Source organism: Armigeres subalbatus, chromosome 2, assembly GCF_024139115.2.
Source record: "Armigeres subalbatus isolate Guangzhou_Male chromosome 2, GZ_Asu_2, whole genome shotgun sequence".
Lineage (NCBI taxonomy): Eukaryota > Metazoa > Arthropoda > Insecta > Diptera > Culicidae > Armigeres > Armigeres subalbatus.
In genome coordinates this window covers 384513809-384538029 of record NC_085140.1, presented here as the reverse complement: position 1 = coordinate 384538029, position 24221 = coordinate 384513809, and the positions used below count along the sequence as shown (strand labels likewise).

Genomic DNA, 24221 nt, shown 5'->3' with positions numbered 1-24221 from the left:
CAAATACAGAAACCAGTGTGCAGCTAATCCATATTTCTGCGAAAACACTCCTTAAACTCTCTCACGTACTTATGTGCAGCAGAGTGTGCTATTAATCATTCACTTCAGTACTTTTTTCTCTAAGCCAACGTTCGTACTCTCATTTGTCGCTCGCAACTCAACTGCAATTTTCTTCTCTCAACAGTTTTGTTTTGACACAGTTTTCCTCGATAAACGTCTTGCCTGTAGTATCCATACGCCTCTCCATTCACTTCGAACAAGTGTTGGAAATCCAGAGTCCGTTTGCATTCATCGGAACGTTGACTATGATCAGTCATCAAAGAAAGAGAGCAAGAGAAAAACCCTCCATTCATGCGAGCAGCACACAGCCTACGTGTGGGTTGCTTGCTTCGGTCCGTCTATCTTAGGACCCTGTGTGTGGAGAGAGAACCGCCTCGTAGCGTGATGCGTGCGATCAAACTCTCGTCAGTTTAGAATCAGACGGCTTACAGTGCTGAAGTGTTGCGTTGAAGAGGAGGGTTTTTCACACACTGGATGTGAGTTTTTTTCCTCTATGTTCTGAAGTTCTGAAGCCCGCTAAATCCCACAGCGAATGGGTTCCGTAGTTCGCGCATTGAAGTTTTTCGTTTCTTAACTTGACGATAGGCTCTGATGTATGTGTACGATCGGTGTGTAAAGTGCTGAGGAGCAGTGTTGCGCCCCGCGAGGTGCAGAAGCGAGTGCAAAGAAGAAATAGAAAGATCGTACCTACCTGTTCTTGCCCATTGATCCCCTCTGTGCACTGTCAAGACCTGCCGCAGCGGCCTGCGGGTTTCAACCTTTCCAAGGTGTGCGTGAGGGGTGGTTAGCCGTATGCTAAGGCATTTGCTGCTGTTGCTTCTACTTCTTCTTGTTCGATTCATTCGATTTCCGTCGACAGTACACATGTAATTATTTATCTTCCCGAAAGACAGATCGCTTACATGGTGGATTCTCTAAGTGAATGGAAAACGGATTGCTTCGGAGAAAAGCTTTTATTGATTGAGTGCATAATTCGGGTTGGCCTTCAAGCGACCGAGACATCACATCATGTTCAACAATATGGCCCTCGCAAGGCGTGGAAGATCTACAGGGTTAAAATATAACCAATTAATCAAACTTTGAACGAGTACAAACACAAGAGGAGTGATCAGACTACTCGAAACTGAAACTCAGAAGATCAACAAGTGGCTGCCCTGCTGTGATACAAGTGTCCCGTACGCGGTCGACTGTAAGGGGCTGAAAACATAAAACGTGAAAACACAGATCTCGTGCGCTTCGCAGACTTTGAAGCACTGATTTGAATGGAGTGTGAAGCGAAAACCTGATTTTCATTCATAAACCGAGAAGAATGGCGAGATAGCCCCAGAAACATCCACTCGGTCCAGCGGTGAGACCTCTCTTGACACCCATCAACGGACGCAAACCAAACAAACCGTCCGATCCATTGAAACATCACTCGGGCACTTTTCTATTATACAATGTGTTTAGAGTTGACGACTAATTAGTAATTCAATTGTGGAATTGTTATTTTTTTTCTCGCTGAATCTGGGATAGCTTAAATTAAAACCGGTCTAAACGAAGGGAAAATGTGAAAATTCGCATGAAGAAATGTAGCAAATCCCGCGTCGATTCGGGGTTAATTAATTCGTGAACAAAACTTCTCGAGGAAATCTCAGAGAACCAAAAACCAAGAAGAAACCAACGAACCGGACTGGGCCTGGTGCGTGGAAGCGTAAAATGGAAAACGATATTGTAGTGTGTTCGTGTTCTTAAATTTTTTTTTGATAGTTTTTAATTGTATCCCATTAGAGGCGGAACGCCAAGGGAGTTCAGGAAAATTTCAACGACCCAAAGCGTGTAGTTAGTTGTTGACGAAGACGAAAACGACGGCGGAAGACGAGAATAATAATTTAATCGAGAATTGCGCAAAGGCGCCTCCGAAGCGGTAACATCCGAAGTTGGAGCAGCGAAGACGCCGCTAGTGGTGAAGTTTTATTGCACTGTGACCCCCAAGAATCGACCCAAGAAAACTGGGTGATTTAGTTTTGTGTGTTTGTGATCGTGGTAACTTCGAAGGAATTTGCGACAAAAAAAGGCGAAATCATGGGAGACAAAACAATGGAGCAGTGGAAGTGGAAAATATTTCTGATGCTGCTTATTCAGCAGATCGGATCCGGAAGCTGCTATCTGAAGGACTACATCCACAAGCAGGAGGATAACGAAATGAGAGGTAGGTTGTTTGTACCGATAATACAAATAATACGTCAGATGAATGGAATAAAATATTTCATTACCTTGGCTGTATAGAGTAAAATAGGTTTTTAAGGCTCATTTGCCATTTGGCTTAACGGAGCCAAATATATTTGTTTGTTTTTTCATTTCGTCTTACAGTTTTGTATTTTTTTCTTACAACTATAGTTAGTTTAGGGTAGCATTCGTACCCATGGTAGATTACAGATTACAAATACACAATAGGAGAATAAGGAGTTAAAGGTTCTAAAATTATTGATTACGATGTTGTTGACTTGTTTTGATCTTTGGTATGGAAAAAATATTTAACGAATGGACGTTGATGTCAGACAAAAATGGATAGGCGCATAAATGGCCTGCATATAAACCACATCGTGATTCTTCAAAATACCTATAACTTCCCTGTAGGTTTGTTTACCTTGGGCCACAATGATATCAAACAGTCACTCTCTGAAGGCGCCATTTTCCGTGCAATAAAAAAGGTTCGATGTCCTCATCATTGGCTCCATACTGGGGCATGTCTATCAGCTTTTTTTTTATTATTTTTTGAGGTCCTGGCAAAGTTTCAAGCAATTTGGTGATGATTTGGGGGTGGTGCAATGGCATTTTTTTTTATGGGATTTTATATGGACATAACATTTGTCTATCTTCTCCTAAAACTGTCAAATCGCGATGAATTTAAATTCACAACACCAACCATCACTTTTGGTTTTTTCTTCTTTATTATGGAATCTATTTAAACGAAACCATGTGGGTAACTCGATCATTTTTAGTTGATTGCCACTTCCCTAGCAGTACAATTCAGCCCGATTGGGTTGCAGTAACTCATATGTGACAGCATTTGATCGCATTTAAGTAATATCAAGAGTAATATAAACTTATTGTCCATTGTACATTGCTAAGAAATAAAGTCGATTGCTCAGCAAAATAAAGCAAATGATCAACCTATTTTTCACCCTTATGTGCGTTACTGTTCTCTCAGCTCGTGTTCTTGAAGAATTGCTGAAAAACCACGTGGATTCCAAAATGACCGATTTGTGGCTTTGTTGTGTAATCACCCTATTTGTGTTAATTTTTTTGTGTAAATGAGTATCAAAATCTTGATCTATGACTCCACGATGCTCGACGCAGCCCCACACGACGTGCTAGATATTCTGTTTTTTATTTACTTTATCGAAGTGATTTTTTTAAAAATTGGTAACGAGTAGATATCCTGATAGATACTGCCGCAGACACAGAAGTTGCTTTCCGGATGCCCAATTACAAACGTAGGTGTATATAGACGAATGAAATAACGTACCCGTGAAATAGGGTGGTCGGTATTGGTAATTTTTGAAGAAAAAAAGGTATTTGTGAAAATTTCAGAAAATAATAAAATGTATTTGATCTAAGTGAAAAAAATATGTATTGACAAACTTCAAATGGTAAAATCGTTGCTTGTTGAGCTGGACAGAGTAATGAGAATTTCCTCTCTGGTTCAATCGAAGTTGGTAGAACGGTTGCAAGAGCGTTGAAAATCACTGTCGAGTACTTGCCCTAATTAGAGGTGGTGACGTTTGTCAGAATTTTGTTCGGCAGCGGTGTTTTCGGCGTCACGCCATTTTTGCGGCGGAAATCGGCGTGGCGATGTTTTCATAACGTTCTCAAACATTTTTCCAAAAATGAATCTAAAATTAAAAAAAAAACTCTTAAAAAAAGGCATAAACGGGATCATCTTTTCCAGAAAATTCTTTCCAAAATATTCATTATTGGAATTTTTTTCGATTGTTCCATAGGAACAGCTTTGAACCTCAAGTCACAAGAAAAATTGTTAAGAATTTCACCAGAAAATAATATTTTATTCATAATACACAGGATTTTGTTTTAACACGATTTTTTTTCGCTCGTATTTTTGATCGTGTGACTTTAATTTACCACCAAACTCTTCGCAACATGTTTCAAAAAATCCAAAATAAATCGAAGAAAAATCACATGATAAATAATATGCATTTATTTTATTCATCGTAGGGGGGGATGTAATTCATCGTAGATTATCCTGTCGCAACCTGCGAAGCCTAGCGACTTGCAGTTCCATGTTCCAAGCTTCCAATCGTGATCCTTTATTCGTCGCCTAGGTCGTTGCCGATTGTATCGAGTCGTATTATCTTCTATGTCGTTCGTAATAGTTGTTTTTAAAGGCGGCTTATTGGGCCTGCGCAAACCTCCTGTCTCGTCGGAGGGCCGTCGTGTCAGGGCTGTTTAGCGTCCCACCTAACATCAGGACTTGGGCTTGTGCGCTTTGAGCGGCACACGGTCGCTTTGGCGGAGCCTACTTACGGATACATGCAGCTTTTTATAGAGGTTTAACAGGACCCACTGTCAAACCCCACCACATCCTAGGCAGGCGCCACAACTTGCAGATGGCCTGGGGAGGGATCGTCAAGCCTTGGACATAGTCCCTGCTGCCCGCAAATAATAAATAAATAAATTATTTATCATCAGACTAAGGCCGGAGTGGCCTGTGCTGCACATAAAAGACTTCTCCATTCAGCTCGGTTCATGGCTGCACTTCGCCAACCACGCAGTCTGCGGAGGGTCCGCAAGTCGTTCTCCACCTGATTGATCCACCTTGCCCGCTGTGCACCTCGCCTTCTTGTTCCCGTCGGATCGTTGTCGAGAACCATTTTCACCGGATTACTGTCCGACATTCTGGCTACGTGCCCGGCCCACCGCAGTCTTCCGATTTTTGCGGTGTGAACGATGGATGGTTCTCCCAACAGCTGATGCAACTCGTGGTTCATTCGCCTCCTCCACGTACCGTCCGCCATCTGCACCCCACCATAGATGGTACGCAACACTTTCCTTTCGAATACTCCCAGTGCGCGTTGGTCCTCCACGAGCATCGTCCAGGTCTCGTGTCCGTAGAGAACTACCGGTCTTATAAGCGTTTTGTAGATAGTCAGTTTGGTACGGCGGCGAACTCTATTCGATCGGAGCGTCTTGCGGAGTCAAAGTACGTACGATTTCCAGCCACTATGCGTCTCCGAATTTCTCTGCTGGTATCGTTATCGGCGGTCACCAGTGAGCCCAAGAACACGAATTCTTCAACCACCTCGATTTCGTCACCACCGATAGAAACTCGTGGTGGGTGGCTCACATTGACCTCTCTTGAGCCTTTTCCTATCATGTACTTCGTCTTCGACGTGTTGATGACTAGTCCAATCCGTTTAGCTTCGCTTTTCAGTCTGATGTAGGCTTCCTCCATCCTCTCAAAGTTACGTGCCATGATATCAATGTCGTCGGCGAAACCAAATAACTGGACGGACTTCGTGAAAATCGTACCACTCGTGTCAATCCCTGCCCTTCGTATTACTCCCTCCAAAGCGATGTTGAATAGCAGACACGAAAGACCATCACCTTGCCGTAACCTTCTACGGGTTTCGAAGGGACTCGAGAATGCCCCTGAAACACGAACTACGCACATCACCCGATCCATCGTCGCCTTGATCAACCGTATCAGTTTATCCGGAAATCCGTTTTCGTGCATTAGCTGCCATAGCTGGTCCCGATCGATTGTATCATATGCGGCTTTGAGGTCGATAAATAGATGATGTGTGGGCACGTTGTATTCGCTGCATTTCTGCAATACCTGACGTATGGCGAACACCTGGTCTGTGGTAGAGCATTCACCCATAAATCCCGCCTGGTACTGCCCCACGAACTCTCTCGCAATTGGTGTTAGTCGACGGCATAAAATTTGGGAGAGTACCTTGTAGGCGGCGTTCAGCAATGTGATTGCGCGGTAGTTGCTGCAATCCAGCTTATCGCCCTTTTTGTAGATGGGACACACGACACCTTCCATCCACTCCTGCGGCAGAACCTCATGCTCCCAAACCTTGGTAATCACCCAGTGCAGCGCTCTAGCCAGTGCTTCATCACCGTGTTTAAACAGCTCTCCTGGTAGTTGGTCAACTCCAGGGGCTTTGTAGTCTTTCAGCCGGCCGATCTCCTCCTGGATTTCCTGGAGATCCGGAGCCGGAAGTCGCATGTCCTACGCGCGTGCTCCTAGGTTCATTACCATACCGCCACCGTTGTCTGCCATATCGCCACCGTTGTCTGCCATGCTCTTCGTAGTGCTGCCGCCACCTTTGGATCACCTCACGCTCGTTTGTAAGAAGGTTCCCGTTTATGTCCTTACACATATCGGGCTGTGGCACGTGGCCCTTACGTGAACGGTTCAACTTCTCATAGAACTTTCGTGCGTTATTAGCGCGGTACAGTTCCTCCGTCTCTTCACGGTCTCGATCTTCCTGCTGGCGCTTTTTCCTCCGGAAAATCGAGTTTTGTCTGTTCCGCGCCCGTTTGTATCGTGCCTCGTTCGCCCTCGGTGTTGCAGCAATCTCGCCCATGCTGCATTCTTCTCCTCAACTAACTGCTCACATTCGCCGTCATACCAGTCGTTTCTCTGATCCGGAGCCACCGTGCCTAGTGCAGCGGTTGTGGTGCTTCCAATGGCGGATCGAATATCTCTCCAGCCATCTTCAAGAGAAGCTGCGCCTAGCTGCTCTTCCGTTGGGAGTGCCACTTCCAGCTGCTGCGCGTAGTCTTGGGCTAGTCTACCGTCTTGTAGCCGCCCAATGTTAAGCCGCGGCGGACGACTCCGACGCGTGTTGATCACCGTCGAGAGTTTTGAGCGCAGACATACTGCGACGAGGTAGTGGTCGGATTCAATATTCGCACTGCGGTAAGTGCGTACGTTCGTGATGTCGGAGAAGAATTTACCGTCGATTAGAACGTGGTCGATTTGGGTTTCCGTTACTTGATTAGGTGATTTCCATGTGGCCTTGTGGATATTCTTGCGGGGGAAGAAAGTGCTTCGGACTACCTTTCCGCGGGAGGCTGCAAAGTTTATGCATCGTTGGCCGTTGTCGTTCGATACGGTATGCAGACTATCCGGTCCGATGACCGGTCTATACATTTCCTCCCTTCCTACCTGAGCGTTCATATCACCGATGACGATTTTGACGTCTCGCAGTGGGCATCCATCGTATGTCTGCTCCAGCTGCGCATAGAACGCTTCTTTCTCGTCGTCGGATCTCCCTTCGTGTGGGCAGTGCACGTTGATGATGCTATAGTTGAAGAAACGGCCTTTCATCCTCAGCTTGCACATCCTTGCGTTGATTGGCTGCCACCCAATCACTCGTTGGCGCATCTTTCCCAGCACTATGAAGCCGGTTCCCAGCTCGTTGGTGATGCCACAGCTTTGGTAGAAGGTAGCCGCTCGATGCCCGCTTTTCCACACTTTCTGTCCTGTCCAGCAGATTTCCTGCAGCGCTACGACGTTGAAGTTGCGGGGATGTAATTCATCGTAGATTATCCTGTCGCAACCTGCGAAGCCTAGCGACTTGCAGTTCCATGTTCCAAGCTTCCAATCGTGATCCTTTATTCGTCGCCTAGGTCGTTGCCGATTGTATCGAGTCGTATTATCTTCTATGTCGTTCGTAATAGTTGTTTTTAAAGGCGGCTTATTGGGCCTGCGCAAACCTCCTGTCTCGTCGGAGGGCCGTCGTGTCAGGGCTGTTTAGCGTCCCACCATAAATAATATGCGTTAAACATTTAGGATGAGTGGAAAATTGAGATAATGTAAATCGCGTAAAAATAAAATCCAGTGTATTCAGATAACTTGTTCCAAATTTTGTACGGGAAATTATTTGGAAAATTCTCGGAAAGTTCCTGTTACTTTTTTGTTGAGCGTTTTGTGAAATTTACACTGCACATTTTTCGGAATATCCGCTGGAGACTCTGAGGAGTTTTTATGGGAAACTCGCTGAAATTCCCACCAAACATTTTCCGCGGGAAATTTTTCAAAACATTTTGGAATTTTATAAAGAATTGTTCGGAGTTCCATTCTAGTTTGCACGGGATTTTTTTTCAAATTGCTTTGGAAAATTCTTCGGAATTTTCCCGAATTTCCACTAAAACTCTTCAGAATTTATAAGTGAATTTGTGAGTGAATTTCACGGAGATCTGTTCGGTATAAAAACGTAAAATTTCTAGGAAGGAATATCTTTGGATTTCTACGGGAAGTTCTTTGTAGTGTCTATAAGAAATTCTTCGAAAGTTCCTTGAAAAAAGAATGAAAAAAGGAAAGGTTGTTTAGTCGAAGACTGTTCGGTAGAAAGCCATTTCATAACAAGCCATGATAACAAATTTATCAAACTTGTATACAAGTGCGAAAAACAGAATCGGATAGGCAGCCCCCACAGAGAAGTGATGATTTTAGGTGAGAGACTGATAGGTGAGAGACTTTTATATTCTCTTTTGTATTCAATCCCTGGCTGAAAGTGATTCAGCCGAATTGCATTTGGCCGAAATGAACGTTTGGGTGAAACAGTCACATATCGAAAACAGCTTGGCCGACAATTTCATTTGGCCAAAGCGACACACGACTGAACTGCTAATTTCGTCGAAAAGGCCATTTCTCTAACAGATCGTTTGTCCAAAATGGTCGTTTGGCCGAATAAATCATATGGTCGAAAATGCCATTTGGCCGAAATGATCGTTTGACAGAAAGAGCCATTAGGCCGAAAATGTCCAAATGTCAATTACTGAACGAGTAAAATGGTCAAAAATGGTCACCAGTTTGCCCAAATAACATTTTTGGCCAAATGATATTTTCCGCCAAATGACTAGTTCGGCCGAACGACATTTTCGGTCGTATGTTCATTTCGGCTAAATGACATTTCCGGCCAGATGGGTTACGACCTAACGGTTTGTTCGGCAAAATGACATATTCGGCAAACATCTTTCGGCCTTGTAGCATTCGGCCAAATGGCTTTTCCTGTCGTATGGTCGAAATTTTTTTGGCAAAAGGCCATTTGTTCAAATGTCATTTGGTTGAATAACTCGTTCAGCCAAATTTCATTTGACCGAATTGAACGTTTGTTCGAAACGGTTATTAGGCCGAAAGAAACATTCGGCAGAACTGTGGCCGAAAAAGTAATTTTCCCTAACAGGGCATTCGGCTGACAATGTCTTTGGACCGAAATGGTCGAGAAAATCGTTTAACAGGAGAGATCATTTGACCGAAAAAGTCCTTTCTGCAAATCAACCATTTTGGCCAAACGGCATTTTCTGCCAAATGACCTATTCGGCTAAACGTCTTTTTCGACTAAATGACCAATTAAGCTGAACAACACTTTCGGCCGAATCTGCATAACGGCCAAATCTTATCTCTGTCTTACGACCATTTCGGCTAACTGAGCTGATTAACTGTCTTCTTTTAAGCCAAAGGAACTGTTCGACCAAATAAATTCGGGCTCGATGGGCTTCGGTCAAATGGTGTGCTCGGTCCAATTACATATTCGACCTTGTGGCTTTCGGCCAAATTACTTTCTGTTAAACGGCCCTTCCCGATCGTCGGGAATTTCCACTCGACGTTTTTCTTAGTTTTACGAAGAGATTTTCAAAATTTCCTCGGGAAATGTTATGTAATTTTCAAGGAAATCATTGATATTTTCACGTAAAATTCTCTGGAGTTCCAACGTGGTGATGTGGGGATCAATTAAAAAATTCTACGAAAAATCAACTGAATCTTCTAAATTTCTACGGGAAATTCTGTGAACTTCTTCAAATTTGTAGCGGCGTGGAAAAACATGAATCAGCGGCGTGATAAATTTTAAACGGCGACGCGCCTATGCAAAAATGCCAGCGACGGCGGCGTGGTGCAAGGATCCTGGCGTCAACAAAGTTGTCACCAACAATGCGAGTGTTTTGCTCTGCTGCAGTCCCTTAACGAATTGTTGTGTTACCGGTCGATGTCCCAGCTTCGACGGTCGTATCAGGAATGATTGAATGCTACAAGATCTTGTTCTGTTGACCTCTCAGGAGGTGTAAAGGATGTTATTGCATGCATATTGAAACTTTGAGTACAATTAAAAGACTCTCTTGCAGCTGGAAATCTTAAGTCCCGAACGCAAGGACAGTTTGGTTTACCCAGAATATCTCAAAACAATCATAGGATATGGCCTATACCATAGAGAGGATATACCTCTTAGGATATGGAATGGATATAATTGAATGCATATCGACGCTTTGAGTACTAAAAATAGCTTATAACTAGCTGTAGACCTAAAGTCCCACACTCAGAGACAGTTTGGATTACCCAGAATAACTCAAAACTATCTAACGACATCTGTTGACCTTCCAGGATGTGTGAAGGATAAAATTGAATGCATATTGAAGCTTTGAGTACTGAGAAAAGATTTTCTTGCAGCTGTAGATCTCAAGTCCCGAACTCAAGGGCATTTTGGTTAATCCAGAAAATCTCAAAACTATCTTACGACATCTGTTGACCTCCCATGATGTGTAAAGGATATAACTGAATGTATATTGAATCATCGCGTATTGAAAAAACATTTCTTGTAGCTGTAGATCTCAAGTCGCGAACTCAAGAATATTTGAATTACTCAGAATTACTAACCCAAAACGACCATACGATATCTGTTGACCTCTCTGGAGATGTAATAAATATGATGGAATGCATATCGAAGCTTTGAGTACCGAAGCAGTTGTAGATCTCAAGTCCCAAACGCAAGAATAGTTTGGATAACCCAGAATATCCCAGAACTTCCTTGCGGTGTTTGAATGTTTAAATAAAGCTTTTTTGCAGCTGTAGGTTCAAGTCCTGAACTCAAGGATTGTTTGGACGGCCATCATGGCCTAAAACGTCCAAGGAAGATTAAAAATAGTTTATTGTAACTCTACGGATACGTTAGAATTAAAATCTCATTTTGAAAAAGATTTTATACATCCATTTTTTGTTCGGGTGGCTTGTAAGTGTTAACCAAAGTATAGCGGATGTCTTGCCGAAAATGCCAAGATCGTTTCTGGTCTTGTTGTTTCATGACAGTATTATAAAAAAAGAACAAGTAAAACGATCGGCGTATTCTGATCGTTTCTCTAGAATTCCTCCTTTAAGAGCATCGAATAAGTAAGCGGCAGTTTCTATGGTTTAATTTGACAATTGCTGCAACATAAATTGGAGCACCACATCGGCTTCATATTATTATTTATTTTTCAAGGTAAGGCCAGGGTAGCCTGTGCAGTGCATAAAATACATTCTCCATTCAGCTCGGTCCATGGCTGCCCGTCGCCAACCACGCAGTCTGCGGAGAGCCGTCTTTAACCTGATCGATCATCCTTGCTCCCTGCGCACTTCGCCTTCTTGTTCCCGTCAGATCGTTGTCGAGAACCATTTTCATCGGATTACTGTTCGACATTCTGGTTACGTACCCAGCCCACCGCAGTCGTCCGATTTCATATAATAGAGTGCTGAAATCACGGCAGAGGAGTCCCACAGCAGCTTGAACAGGTTCGATGGCTTCTACCGCCACAAAATCATCATCTCTGAAATTGAACTTAAACTGAAGCTTCAACTCATACAACCGTTTGAGCATGGATAACATACTATTCCGGCATGTCTTGGTATCATCCACCAACACAAGTTATTTTTCGAATTCAGACATATTTGTGCAGCAAATCACGTCATCCAAAAAATAAATGTTAAACTCTCTTAAAAGCTGCTTAAGTAATGTATCACAGTGCTCCGTAATCATCGATCCTATTATTCCTCGCAGTCCAAGGTTCCACGTTAAATAACTTACAGTCATGAAGATTTACGTTGATAAATCTCCAATTTTTGTTGGAAGTACATTCGTCCCAGCTGGCCCTGATTTTTCGTTGTCCTTTTTTTTTAATTTCATCGAAGTCAGCTCGGTATCGGTATCAACGAAATTGTGATACGTTTTAACTTTTTGCCTGTTCATGTAGTGAGTTTTTGGAATCCCGCTGAAACCCCGAGCGACTTACCCAAGCGGATGCCCTTAGATTGGGCAAGAATCCTGCACGATATGCCGTTCAGGCCATTCAGGCCATTCAGGCTGGAGCAGATTCAAGATGGGAGACCGCCGATGGAAAATATTGCGTGATTCTTGTACCACTCCTTAAGTTGATAAAGACCAGGCCTGCCCAGCCTTTTCAAGCCACGGGCCAATTTTCAGATGAACAACTTCCTGGCGGGGCAGGAAATATCCGGTTTTAATTTTTTTTAAATTATTTAATTTTTTTAATTACATTTTTTAAACATTTGCAAAATAACCAAATTAAAATACTTTTTTCTGGTATGGCATTTAATTTTACAGAATGGCTGAACATTTTTAGAAGAAAAACTAAACACGGTATTATTGCGTTTGAACAATCTTTTTAGTGTGGAATATTTTTTCTTTTTACGTATCAGGACATGGAATTGTTGACTTCTTTCCAATGCTCGACGCATATTGATTTCACAATCGGTGATCGAATTTTGCAAGCAGATAATGACGATCAACAATTACTTTTTACTGCATTCATACTTGATAAGAGTACTTTACACAGATATGTACTTCTAAAGAGAAAAACTATCTTACAAGAGAAATATCTTTCTAAAATTTAGATTTGAGCTCCTTGTTGCATTTGAGTTCAATTATCTCCATTTGAATCATTCCAGGTGCATAACTTACATAAGCAAACGGTGTAAAATAGCGAACAGGCTTGAAAACTACTGTCGAAAGGCTTCAAGCCAACGAACTAACACGACAAATCTCCGTATTCTGCTTTCATGTTCGTCCATATACACCCGATTCTGTTTTTACACTGATTTTTTGCAAAGTTGCTCCATTTTCCATGATACGTCGAGAAATCATAAAGCTTGTTTTACACGGATTTTCAAATTTTGAACTGAAAACTTTTTTTACACGGAACGCATCCCCCGTGTAAAAAAGAATCGGGTGTATTTTGAAATTGGTGGTGGTTGAGTCTCCTCGGGTAGGTAATATTGATTTTCTTAATAACGAGCGACGCTACATCACGAATGTTGATCATTTTTGTACATAGATAATGGCCGCATCCGGCCCGTGGGCCGTACGTTGGGCAGCCCTGATATAGACGGCTGATTACCAGCCGTACCTGGAGAAGCAGCACATTTCAAGATAACGTTGTGCAATCTTTTGAGATTAGTTTTCATTACGCATATGCCCTCAAACTTAACCACTTTTGAAAAGTTCACGCACTTGGCTACGCCACGCTTTGATTTTCATGTAGAAAATGAAACCGCACAGAAACAGCGGACATAGCGGGTTAAATTTTCTCTATAATTCTATATAATTTTTTGCCTTTCTCGTATACAAAGTATACGTAAAGGCTATATGTTCGCTCCAAAAACGAACTTTTGATTGGAGTCCCGGAGACCCATAGTGTTATATACCGATCGACTCAGCTCGACGAATTGAGGTGATGTCTGTGTGTATGTGTGTGTGTATGTGTGTGCATATGTGTGTGTGTATGTGTGTGTATGTGTGTGTGTGTGTATGTGTGTGTGTATGTGTGTGTGTGTATGTGTGTGTGTATGTGTGTGCGCAAAATAATCTCACTCATTTTTCAGGCACTTATCCTTAACCGATTTGCTCGCAACAAGTTGCATTCGACGTAGAATCTTGTCCCATTGTTTCGTATTGAAAATTGGCCCAATCGGACTATGGGCTTCGGAATTATGGCCAAAATATATTTATGTATAAGAAAAATTCTCACTCACTTTTTAGGCACTTACTCTAAGCTGATTTTCTCGCAACAAGTTTCATTCGACGTAAAATATTGTCCAATTGTTTCGTATTGAAAATTGGCCCAATCGGACTATGGGTTTCGAAGTTGTGGCCAAAATTCATTTTTGTACATAAGAACACGTACAAAATTCTCACTCATTTTTCAGGTACTTATCTTTAACTAATTTTCTCGCAACAAGTTGCATTCGACGCGAAATCTTGTCCCATTGTTTCGTATTGAAAATTGGCCGAATCGGACTATGGGCTTCGGAGTTATGGCCAAAATATATTTTTTACAACAAAAATTCTCACTCACTTTTTAGACACTTTCTCTTAGCTGATTTACTCGCAACAAGTTTCATTCAACGCAGAATCTTGTCCCATTGTTTCGTATTGAAAATTGGACAGATCGGACTATGGGTTTCGAAGTTATGGCCAAACTCCACTTTTTCACATGAGAAACCCGTACAAAATTCTCACCGATTTGCTCGCAACAAGTTTCGTTCGACGCGAAATCCTGTCCTATTGTTTCGTATTGAAAGTTGGTCGAATCGAACTATGGGATTCGAAGTAATGGCCAAAATACATTTGTTGACAAGAAAAATTCTCACTCATTTTTCAGGCACTTACTTTAAGCCGATTTGCCTGCAACAAGTTGCATTCGACGCAGAATCTTGTTCCATTGTTTCGTATTGAAAATTAAACAGATCGGTATTAAACAGATATGGTCAGAGTTTATGTTTTGCCTTTTTGCCTTTCTCGTATACAAAGTATACGTAAAGGCTATATGTTCGCTCCAAAAACGAGCTTTTGATAGGAGTCCCGGAGACCCATAGTGTTATATACCGTTCGACCCTGCTCGACGAATTGAGGTGATGTCTGTGTGTGTATGTGTGTGTATGTGTGTGCGCAAATTAATCTCACTCATTTTTCAGGCACTTATCCTAAACCGATTTGTTCGCAACAAGTTGCATTCGACGCGGAATCTTGTCCCATTGTTTCGTATTGAAAATTGACCCAATCCGACTATGGGCTTCGGAATTATGGCCAAAATCCACTTTTTTTTTCACCAAAAGTGCGTAGAAATTACTCACTCGAAAGAAACGAGAAAGGCACCATCACCGCTAGGTGGATTAATCTGGGTTTTTCTCCGTGAATTGCAGACGCAGTTACTTGAACAAAAATTCTCGATAATGTAAATAAGGCTTATTGAAGAAAAACGTCATTGGCAATTTGACATATGGCTAAGAGAATGAAGCAACACATAACAATAACTGAAAATAAAACTAATAAAATGGGCAAAAGTTTTCCAATTCTTCTCAATAACCAACGGAGATCAATTAATCCATAACAAAAAAAATCAATAGTTTAGATATTCCATAAATAGTTCGAGCTTGATCATTCTCCAAACAACCCATTTTTATCTTAATCATATCATTGATTGCATAGAATCTTGTATTCATTTTTGATCTTGATCATCCATACTAGAAATCATCGAAAATGTGATTTTAGGGGGTAAATAGGCCTATGTTATGAATATTTTTCATATTCGGCATTTGAATTAAAATAGCACTGCATATGCTTTCATTTGATAATGAATAATAATGAATAATAAAATTAAAAGCCAACATTCGAGAATAATCTGATTTGCTTCATATTGAATCGTGCTATACCTTTATATTTATTTTCATGTTGGTACAGTGTTTGTTTTGCATAGTTTCTCCTCATAAAGACACAAAACAAAATGCACAGCAAGCAACTTACATCTGCTACTCAAGTGTTGCGATGTGAATCTGATAGATCCAACATACTCACACAACAGCATATGCCAAACCGAAACGAATCCTTAACAACAAGCAAAAACCAAATCAAAACTCCCCCTGTTTGTAGTAATAAAAAAAACCTATGGAGCAGTAAGAAGGTTACGCGAACTTTACCTGCTCGATCCTCACCTTGTTCTCAGGCTTGAGGAAGAACCATGTGCACCCGATCCGCCAGGACACGTTGTTCTGCTTTCTGCTGCACATGTTCCTTCCACTTGCATTCGAGCGAGCATCAATCGCTTGATCTCCTTAGTTCGCTCCTGTGGCTCAGAGGAGTTGCACAAATGCAAGGAAATGTAGGTGCTTCGACTGAGAATCGGGAGTAATTTGCAAACCATCCTCTCCGCTGCTCCGCTGTTGTCCTGGATTGTGTCAATCTGCTTTTTGTTTGAACCCAAGTTCACATGAAATGGCATAATTGATACCTTTGCTCTGGATTAAAGTTGGCACCGTTCGGACTGTTTCGCATTCACGCCTGCCATTGGAGCGATGTTTTTTGCAACCATGCATTTAGCTGAAGCAGCACGGGTCGTGACCCGGGTCCCGGCGTAATACGATCGAATTTGTTACACAATGAAATTCTTTTCAGACTCACTCGCTGGATAGTGGATACTTTTCCGCATCCGCTCAGCCTCACATCTTGCAAATGGGAAACGATTATGTACCTACCTTCAACATGGTACTGAACCGCCAATTCGCAGCAGCCGCCCGCCGTCCGTTTGCGTCAGTGTGCGAGTTCTTCCGAAGGGTGTCCAACCGCTCGCTCGGCGTGTGGGAATCAGAGTCTGGCTCAGATAGCAGGATTCTGGTTTTTCAATCAATCGCTTATTCAGCGAAATTCTCCTAGGCACCACGCCGTTTTCGGAACGCGAGACCAAATGTACGATCACGACGACGACGACGACTACGACGGTCGATCGACGATGGAGAGGCTTATTTCACGCACATTCCACCAAAAACTAGTCTATTGCCCTCTTAGGGTTAGGAAGCTTTCTAGAAGATTAATCTTTTTCTTCTTGGTTCTGTTTTGGGGTGGTGATGCTCAGAATCTGGCCTTTCAGATGGCTGGTTGGACGTTGACCAAAAGATCTTTTTAGCGCTGATCGCTGTTGGGTTCCGAAATGGGCTCTAATGGGTTGTACTATTTACCTCGTTCGTCTGTTCACGTTTTGTCCAAATTATCTTCGGATCTTGCTTTGCATCCGTTCTCCCTAGGGAGTGAGTGTATTAAAATTCGGATGAGATGGAATGTTTTGTGCGTAGGCTTGGAAGGTATTAAATGTTGTTTGCATAATCGGGTTGTATAGGAGATGTTGGACGGAATAATTTTAATACGTAGTACTAGATAAAGGAACGAAATCACTACGGGGAATTGGGATAAATACGTCAACGGACGGACCACACCGACCAACCTCACCACGTGTTTTGGTGAATGGTCAAAGATCAACGATATAAATATAAATAAATGATCTACACACCCAACAACCACATTTACGTTCACTTGTGATAAGACAAGCTGACACTATCACACATCAATCCACCACTTTTCGCTGTTGTCCGTTTTCTTTTTGTTGAGGCAACTTCAAAACAATTGTCAGGGTCGGTAAACAGAAAAAAAAAACTGCGTGGTTTGAACTTAGTTCAGAATACAAGTGAATAATGCTCAAGGTAATGAGATGGTTATGAGAACAATCATATGTACAAATCGGTGGTAGGTCATTTGGTATAAAGTCGTTTGGCATAACGCCGTTTGGCATAAGGCCGTTTGGCATAAAGGTCGTTTGGCATAATGTCGTTTGGCATAACGGCCGTTTGGCATAATGGCCGTTTGGCATAATGGTCATTTGGCATAATAGTTGTGTAATCATGAATTTCGAAACTTTTGCATAATATGTTAAATTATTTATAATGATTGTCACTTTAACATTATAAAAGATATGATTGATTTTTTCGAATTAAAGTTCAGATTCTATCAAATCACTGCTTGAAGGTACTTTAATTAGACTTTTTATTATCTGCCTATTTCACTTAAAATCTTCTTACCTCTGGGTCAGCAGCAAGATCCTTGTTGACTAAAACCTAAAACAAACTACAATATATGGAAAGTCGAATAGCAAAATTGTAAGTACAATGAAAAGCAAATGAAGTTATTTCTGCATGACATATATTCATTTTTTTAAAAGCATACTTTGTCGTTCATAAGTCTAAAAAGTATATGCTTCTTTTTTTCAAGTAATGCATTTTTTAGGCATATCACAATGAAGAATATGTATGATTCCTATTCTCAATGTATTCAATATTCAGTTCCTGGAATAGGAAGATATAGCTCCTTCTTTCAAAGGATGCATTTTCTTGGCGAAGGCAAAGGGAGATTTTATTCATTTGTTCAATTAAGGCATTTGCTCGGTTTAAAGCAAAGAGGGGTATGATCCCTTCTTTAAAAGGATGCATCTCCCCGACAGTTACATCAGAGAAGATATGGCTCCATTTCTCAAAAGATACATTTTCCCAGCAGTTCGCGAAATACGATATGCTTCCTTCTTCCAAATCAGGCATTTGCTCAGTTTAATGCGGGGGAAGATATGATCGCTTCTTTCAGTGAATGGCAGAAGGTCCAGAGAAGGAAAAACATGATATGGTTCATTCTTTCAATTCAAGTATTTACTACATAGTTCCTTTATTCAAGGCGTTTGCTCGGTTCAAGGAAAGGAATATATGATTCCTTAATTCAGAAAATGCATCCGCCCGGCAGAAGTCCAGAGAGGACTGTACCCCGAATGCCATTACCCCGGATGTGACAGTACCCCGAGATCCATTAACCCGAAAGTCCATTAGCCCGAATACATTTCGAATCTGTAGTTTTCTCATTTGTAGTTTTCTACTATTACTATTTTTAACACCCACAGGTACCAATGAGTCGAAAAATGACAATCTTTTTAAAGAATTTATTAAAACAAAGTATATACTTAGAGTTACTTAAATAAACGCAATAAAGCTTATGTTTAATAAAAAAGTTTGAGTTAAATTATCATTCTACGCCATCATTATCTGGAAAAGTTCTATCCTACGAAATGGTGTAAGTGAGGAGATAACACTTTCTTTCTATTAACATAGGTGTACAGTGGAAATAATACCTTGCTTAGTTATCGATCAACGCAGGTTAAATTCTGAACCCCTTGGCCGATTTCGACCAAATTCGGAACACAATTACCTTATCTTAAGAAGGAGACGATAGGGGGCTAAGCATGCTTATTGGAAAAGGAGGAGAGTGTGGGGGAGGGGTAATGCTTAGTTATCGATCAACTCAGTGTAAATTCTGAACCCTTGGTTGATTTCAACCGAATTTGAAACACAAATTCTTTATCTTACAGAGGGAACGATAGGGGGTTAAGCGTGCTCTTTGGAAAAGGATGAGGGTATGGGGGATGGGTATTTCTTAACTATTGATCAACGCAGTTTAAATTTGAACCCCTTGGCCGATTTCGACCAAATTTGAAACACAATTTCCTTCTCTTAAGAAGGGGCGATGGGGGTTAGGCATGCTCTTTGGAAAAGAGAAGGGGTGTGGGGGAGGGGTATTTCTTAGTTATCGGTCAGCTCAGTGTAAATTCTGAACCCCTTGGCCGATTTCAACCGAATTTGAAACACAAATCCTTTATCTTACAGAGGGAACGATAGGGAGGTTGAGTATGCTCTTTGAAAAGGGGGAGCGGTATTGCTTAATTATCGATCAACGCAGTGTAAACTCTGAACCCCTTGGCCGATTTCGACCAAATTTGGAACACAAATTCTTTATCTTAAGAAGGGGACGATAGGGGGTTAGGCATGCTCTTTGGAAAAGAGGGAGGGTATGGGAGGAGGGGTGTTCTTTACAAAAGAGGGAGGATATGGGGGGAGGGGTATTGTTTAGCAATCGATCAACTCAATGTAAATCCTGAGCCTCATGACCGATTTGAACCAAATTTGTATCAAATATTGTCTGTCCTAAGGAAGCGATTTTAGTGGATGTGGTTAAGTAATTTAAAAAAAAGGGGAGGGTGTGGGAGAGGGGGTATTGTTTAGTTATCGATCAATTCAGCATGACTTCTGAACCCATTTATCGATGTCCACCAAATTTGGAACCCATATTATCTGTCTAAGGAAGACTATATCAGACTGGGTATGAGTGCCATAGCTAAATGAGAGAGAGGGTATATTCATTAAACGAACAGTTTAGTATACCTTTTTATCGCATAGGTCAATTCAAACCAAACACGTAAGCACGTAATCCCTACCCAAAGGAAACTGTTATAGAGAGGCTGGAAGGGACTTTTGGAATGGGAAGGGGGGGGGTATTGGGATTGGGTATTGTTGTTCATCGGAATAATTGTATGCCCAGTGAAAAGCAATGATTAATGTGTTTCCTTCTGAATGGTGGATGTGATTGCTTCTTCAAAAGTAGGCATTTGCCCGGAATAAGGCAATGGTGGGTGTGATCCCTTCTTTAAAAATATGCGTTGCCCGAATATGGCATCGATGAATGTTTTTCCTTCTTTAGAAATAGACGTTTTCCCGGAATAAGACCTTTCGAACCCACGATCCCTTCTTCAAAATCAGTCAATGTTTCCAAAAGCCTTCTTTTAATCAAATGATAAAGTATGAATAAGTAAACACAACTACCCTGTTGATCAATTGGTTTTATCATTTTCCGATTGTAAAAGAAAACTGCAAACCAAACTGGCAATTCCGAGCAAGGCCGGGTACATAAAGCTAGTATTTAATAAACGCATTTGTTGGTTTAATGTGTACAGAGATTATAATACCTTGTTTAGATGAATGCATTTGCCCGATATAAGGCGAACAGAAATGACACCTCTTTTAAATGATTGCGTTTGCAAAGTATAACGAAATTATTCCTACCATGCCATGAGAGGAATAAGCATATTCGAAGAACAGAAGGGATTTTCTCAAGCTAGGGTCTTGTTGTCATGCCCTTCTTGTCACAGTATGGTTTATCCCCGGGAAATTTCAGAAGCAACTTTTTCTACACCTTTACTCTGTTTAAATACATGTTCGCGAGTCGTCTCAAGCCCATTCAACGTGGGCTGAAATTTTCTCGAAATTCTCACCTCAGCTTAAACAATCTTCAAAGGTAGCACATGATATGTAATGGAAGTTTTTGGACCAAGAACTAATCGTTCGGATTTGAAGAAACAATTCGCGAATCCAAAACGGTGAACCTTGTAAAAGGATCGAAAAATAAGTAAGGATAAGTAACTGGAGTCGCCCTGCTATTGAATAAGTCGTAAAACAAGTAATAATCATTCACATGAATTATAAATAAATTTCTATCGATTAAATTTTTTTCACTGAAATAAACTATAAACTTGAAATCAGGACTACTGGGGGTACTGGGTCATTCGGGGAAGTGCCCCACTCGGGGTGATGCGTGATGACATTCATTCGGGTAATGTCGTTCGTGGCGCGTTGCCTTTGGGGTAATGGCATTATGGGTAATGGATATATGGGTAATGTCATAGAGTCGAAATGGTTCCTTCTTTCAATCCAGGAATTTGCTTGGTTTAAGAAACGGGAAGATATTTCCCTTCTTTCAAAAGGTGCATTTTCCCGGCAGACGGCAAGAGTCGATATGATTTCTCCCTTCAATTCAGGTATTTACTAAGCCGAGTAAAAGGAAATAATTATCCCTTCTTTTAAAGGGGGCATTTGCCCAGCAGAAGCCAAAGAGAATATGACTTCTTCGTTCAATTCAAGAATTTGGTACGCTCGGTTCAATGCAAGGAAAAATATGATCCTTTCTTAGAAACCATTTGCTCATGAAAGGGAGAAATGGGCAAGTTTTCTTGCTTGCCCTTACGTGAAAAACAAAACAAGCCACCAATGTCAATTTAACTTAATATTGATCTATCTTGCTGGTAGGTGCGTCAACATTTCAAATGGTTCCGTTTTGACAAGAAGCTTTTTTATTCTTAACTTGTCACGCCGTACAATTCCGTTTCCAATTATCATGTATTGCACATATGAAAGAAACCACGTAACTGAATGGCTCAACAAATCTTACTTATCCATTACAAAGCTCAAATAACAATTATGCCAAATGACTTTATGCCAAACGACCATTATGCCAAACGGCCGTTATGCCAAACGGCTAATATGCCAAATGACTTTATGCCAAACGACATTATGCCAAACGGCATTATGCCAAATGACTTTATGCCAAACGGGGTACAATCGTACAAATCATACACGTTTTGAAATGAACTTCTGATAAAATTGTGCACGCAAATACAAATAGCAGAAACACGTATTAACATGTGACGGATATCTTATCTCTGTTGAAATATTTGGCCATAGCGTGGACATCGGAATTGTCGAAGATAAGGTAGTTCATAGCAGAGATGAAAATCCTGCGAGTAAATTGAGGCATGAGGTTGAATGCACCCATGGGGCAAAATCACTGTTTTCAATGAAATTTATATTAGTTTTTCTTTATCGAGTTGTAATGAATGGATTAAAACATGTCTTGATATTTACTAAGGTTTTTTATTCAAGGATTTTTGATCTCGCGAAAGGCTTTCGATCTATCCACTAAGGTAAACAAACAACCATGCGTCCATCGTTTATTTCTCATGCAAATGTGTCGTTACCTTGACCTTCAGCACCAGGAATATTAAAAAAAAAAAAAACTTGTTGTTTCCATGCGCATTGTGACATGCAGCTAATCTTGTATATTTTGTGTCGTTGAAATGATTCAGTTTATATTGGTTGAAAAATTGAAGAAGCTTAAATAGTGCATATTGGGTAATCATCCCTTGAAACAACTTTCACAACCTCCAACACGGCACGCTTCCAACTTTACTGTAAATACTTTGGTTCGAACAGTAAATATCTTCCAAGGGGTGTGAAAAAATCACTTTTTGGTAATTCATAGCGTCACCTAAAGCGAGCAAAATATGGGTCAGATGATAAGATAACGAAAAACTTTACCTGCTTCTAATCAAATATGCGTTAATCTACAATCGAGATTATCATCATGTTTTGTCTAAAACTCCCCATTCACTTCATTCAGTATTTGTGCACGCAAAAAAAAGCGTTTATAAATTCGTGAACTAACAAGTTCACAGTGTATTTCACGTTTTCTGGAATGTTTTTAAAAACGTGATTTATGTTCCCAAATCCATGAGCAACCTTTTTTGTTTGTTTTCCTTATGACCATAAAGAGCTGAGCAGAATAGATACGTTTGCGTGCGTTTTGACAGTTTTACCATGTGTGTCCAATACTTCTGCTACTACTGGTGGTACTTTCCGAAGTCCCAATTGATACTAATTAAATCAATGTACATTTCCAGACGCCCTATTTTGATGCAAAAGCCATAGATTTGTTAGGTCTTTAAGCGAAACATTCTTATTTCACAGACATCCAAATTTGGGACAGGAAAAAATAAGTGACAATCTGTACTAAAGCGATCGCTGTGTCGCTGCTTCAACTATTTGATGCGCTACAGCGGGGTTATGCCGATTCGACTTATTGTCGCGTTGCTGTCAAAGCATCAACAAAATCATGAAAGCTTCGACAAAATCGTGAAGATAAACAGCAGCAGTGGCTCCTCGACATTTACATACAGATTCGTCGAGAAATTTTTGTGCAGACATGAACGATAAACAGCTTCTTGAATGCAGACAGTTACCATGCGCCTCCATAGAGTCGGAAAGTCTTCTTCCGAAGAAGCCATAGCAGCTCTTATTAAAATTTCGTGAATTAGATATCTTCAATTCTATTCAGCGCCATTCTCCTATTATTTTTCGTTAAATCGTGTCATCTGGATTTACTGGCTGGGGAAAATACTCGTGTATTTAACTCAAATTATCGAAAAGGGCCCCAAAATCAAGCAATCTGTCCACCAGAAGCTTCTGAAAGACACCGCAGGTGGCTCCTTGGGCAAGAAAACGTTTTGGTTAAAACGAATTGATGTTTCAGCTAGATTCATAGCCATCGCATGAAGCTGGAAGTTTATATCAGCCTTTTCCAGAGGTATTTAGTTAACTGGCTTTAACACTTTTGTGATCTTAATCCCATAGATTACTCTGTCATGAATCCAAAGCATGTGCTAAGCTACACATATTTTTATCATTTTAAAAACAGTCTTCTCAATGCAATATGGCTTTGTTCACAGTTGTCGGGGCCCCCAAATGTAGGAAAAGGTTGATTTTGGTAGATAAGGTTTAGTGCAGGCCAGGGCCGTGTACCATCTCCCCCACATCCCAAATCAAGACCTGCCGATATGTAACAAGAAGTAATCCTTCAATTACACAACGCTTACTGCGACGAAACCCTCCTCCCTGTTATAAAAACATCACACAAACAATACATTATTGTAGTTTTTTGTTACGTTTTATCCATTGGCATTGTATTAATGGACATTGTCCATCCGATTTTGATTTTTTTAAACTCAGTTACGTAACAATAACGAATCATAAACTCCCCCTTACCCCTGTGCCACAATAACGGTTG

The 24221-nt window shown here is 41.1% G+C and overlaps 1 protein-coding gene across 1 annotated transcript in view; it reads left to right on the top strand.

The window, feature by feature from the left end:
- Window positions 1-470: 470 nt before the first annotated feature.
- LOC134213154 (epidermal growth factor receptor) overlaps window positions 471-24221 on the top strand; it is a 405703-nt gene continuing 381952 nt past the window's right edge. The window contains exon 1 of the mRNA XM_062691811.1: window positions 471-2251. Coding sequence (XP_062547795.1) covers window positions 2125-2251 — 127 coding nt within the window. The 5' untranslated portion in view covers window positions 471-2124. The remainder of the gene's footprint in view (window positions 2252-24221) is intronic.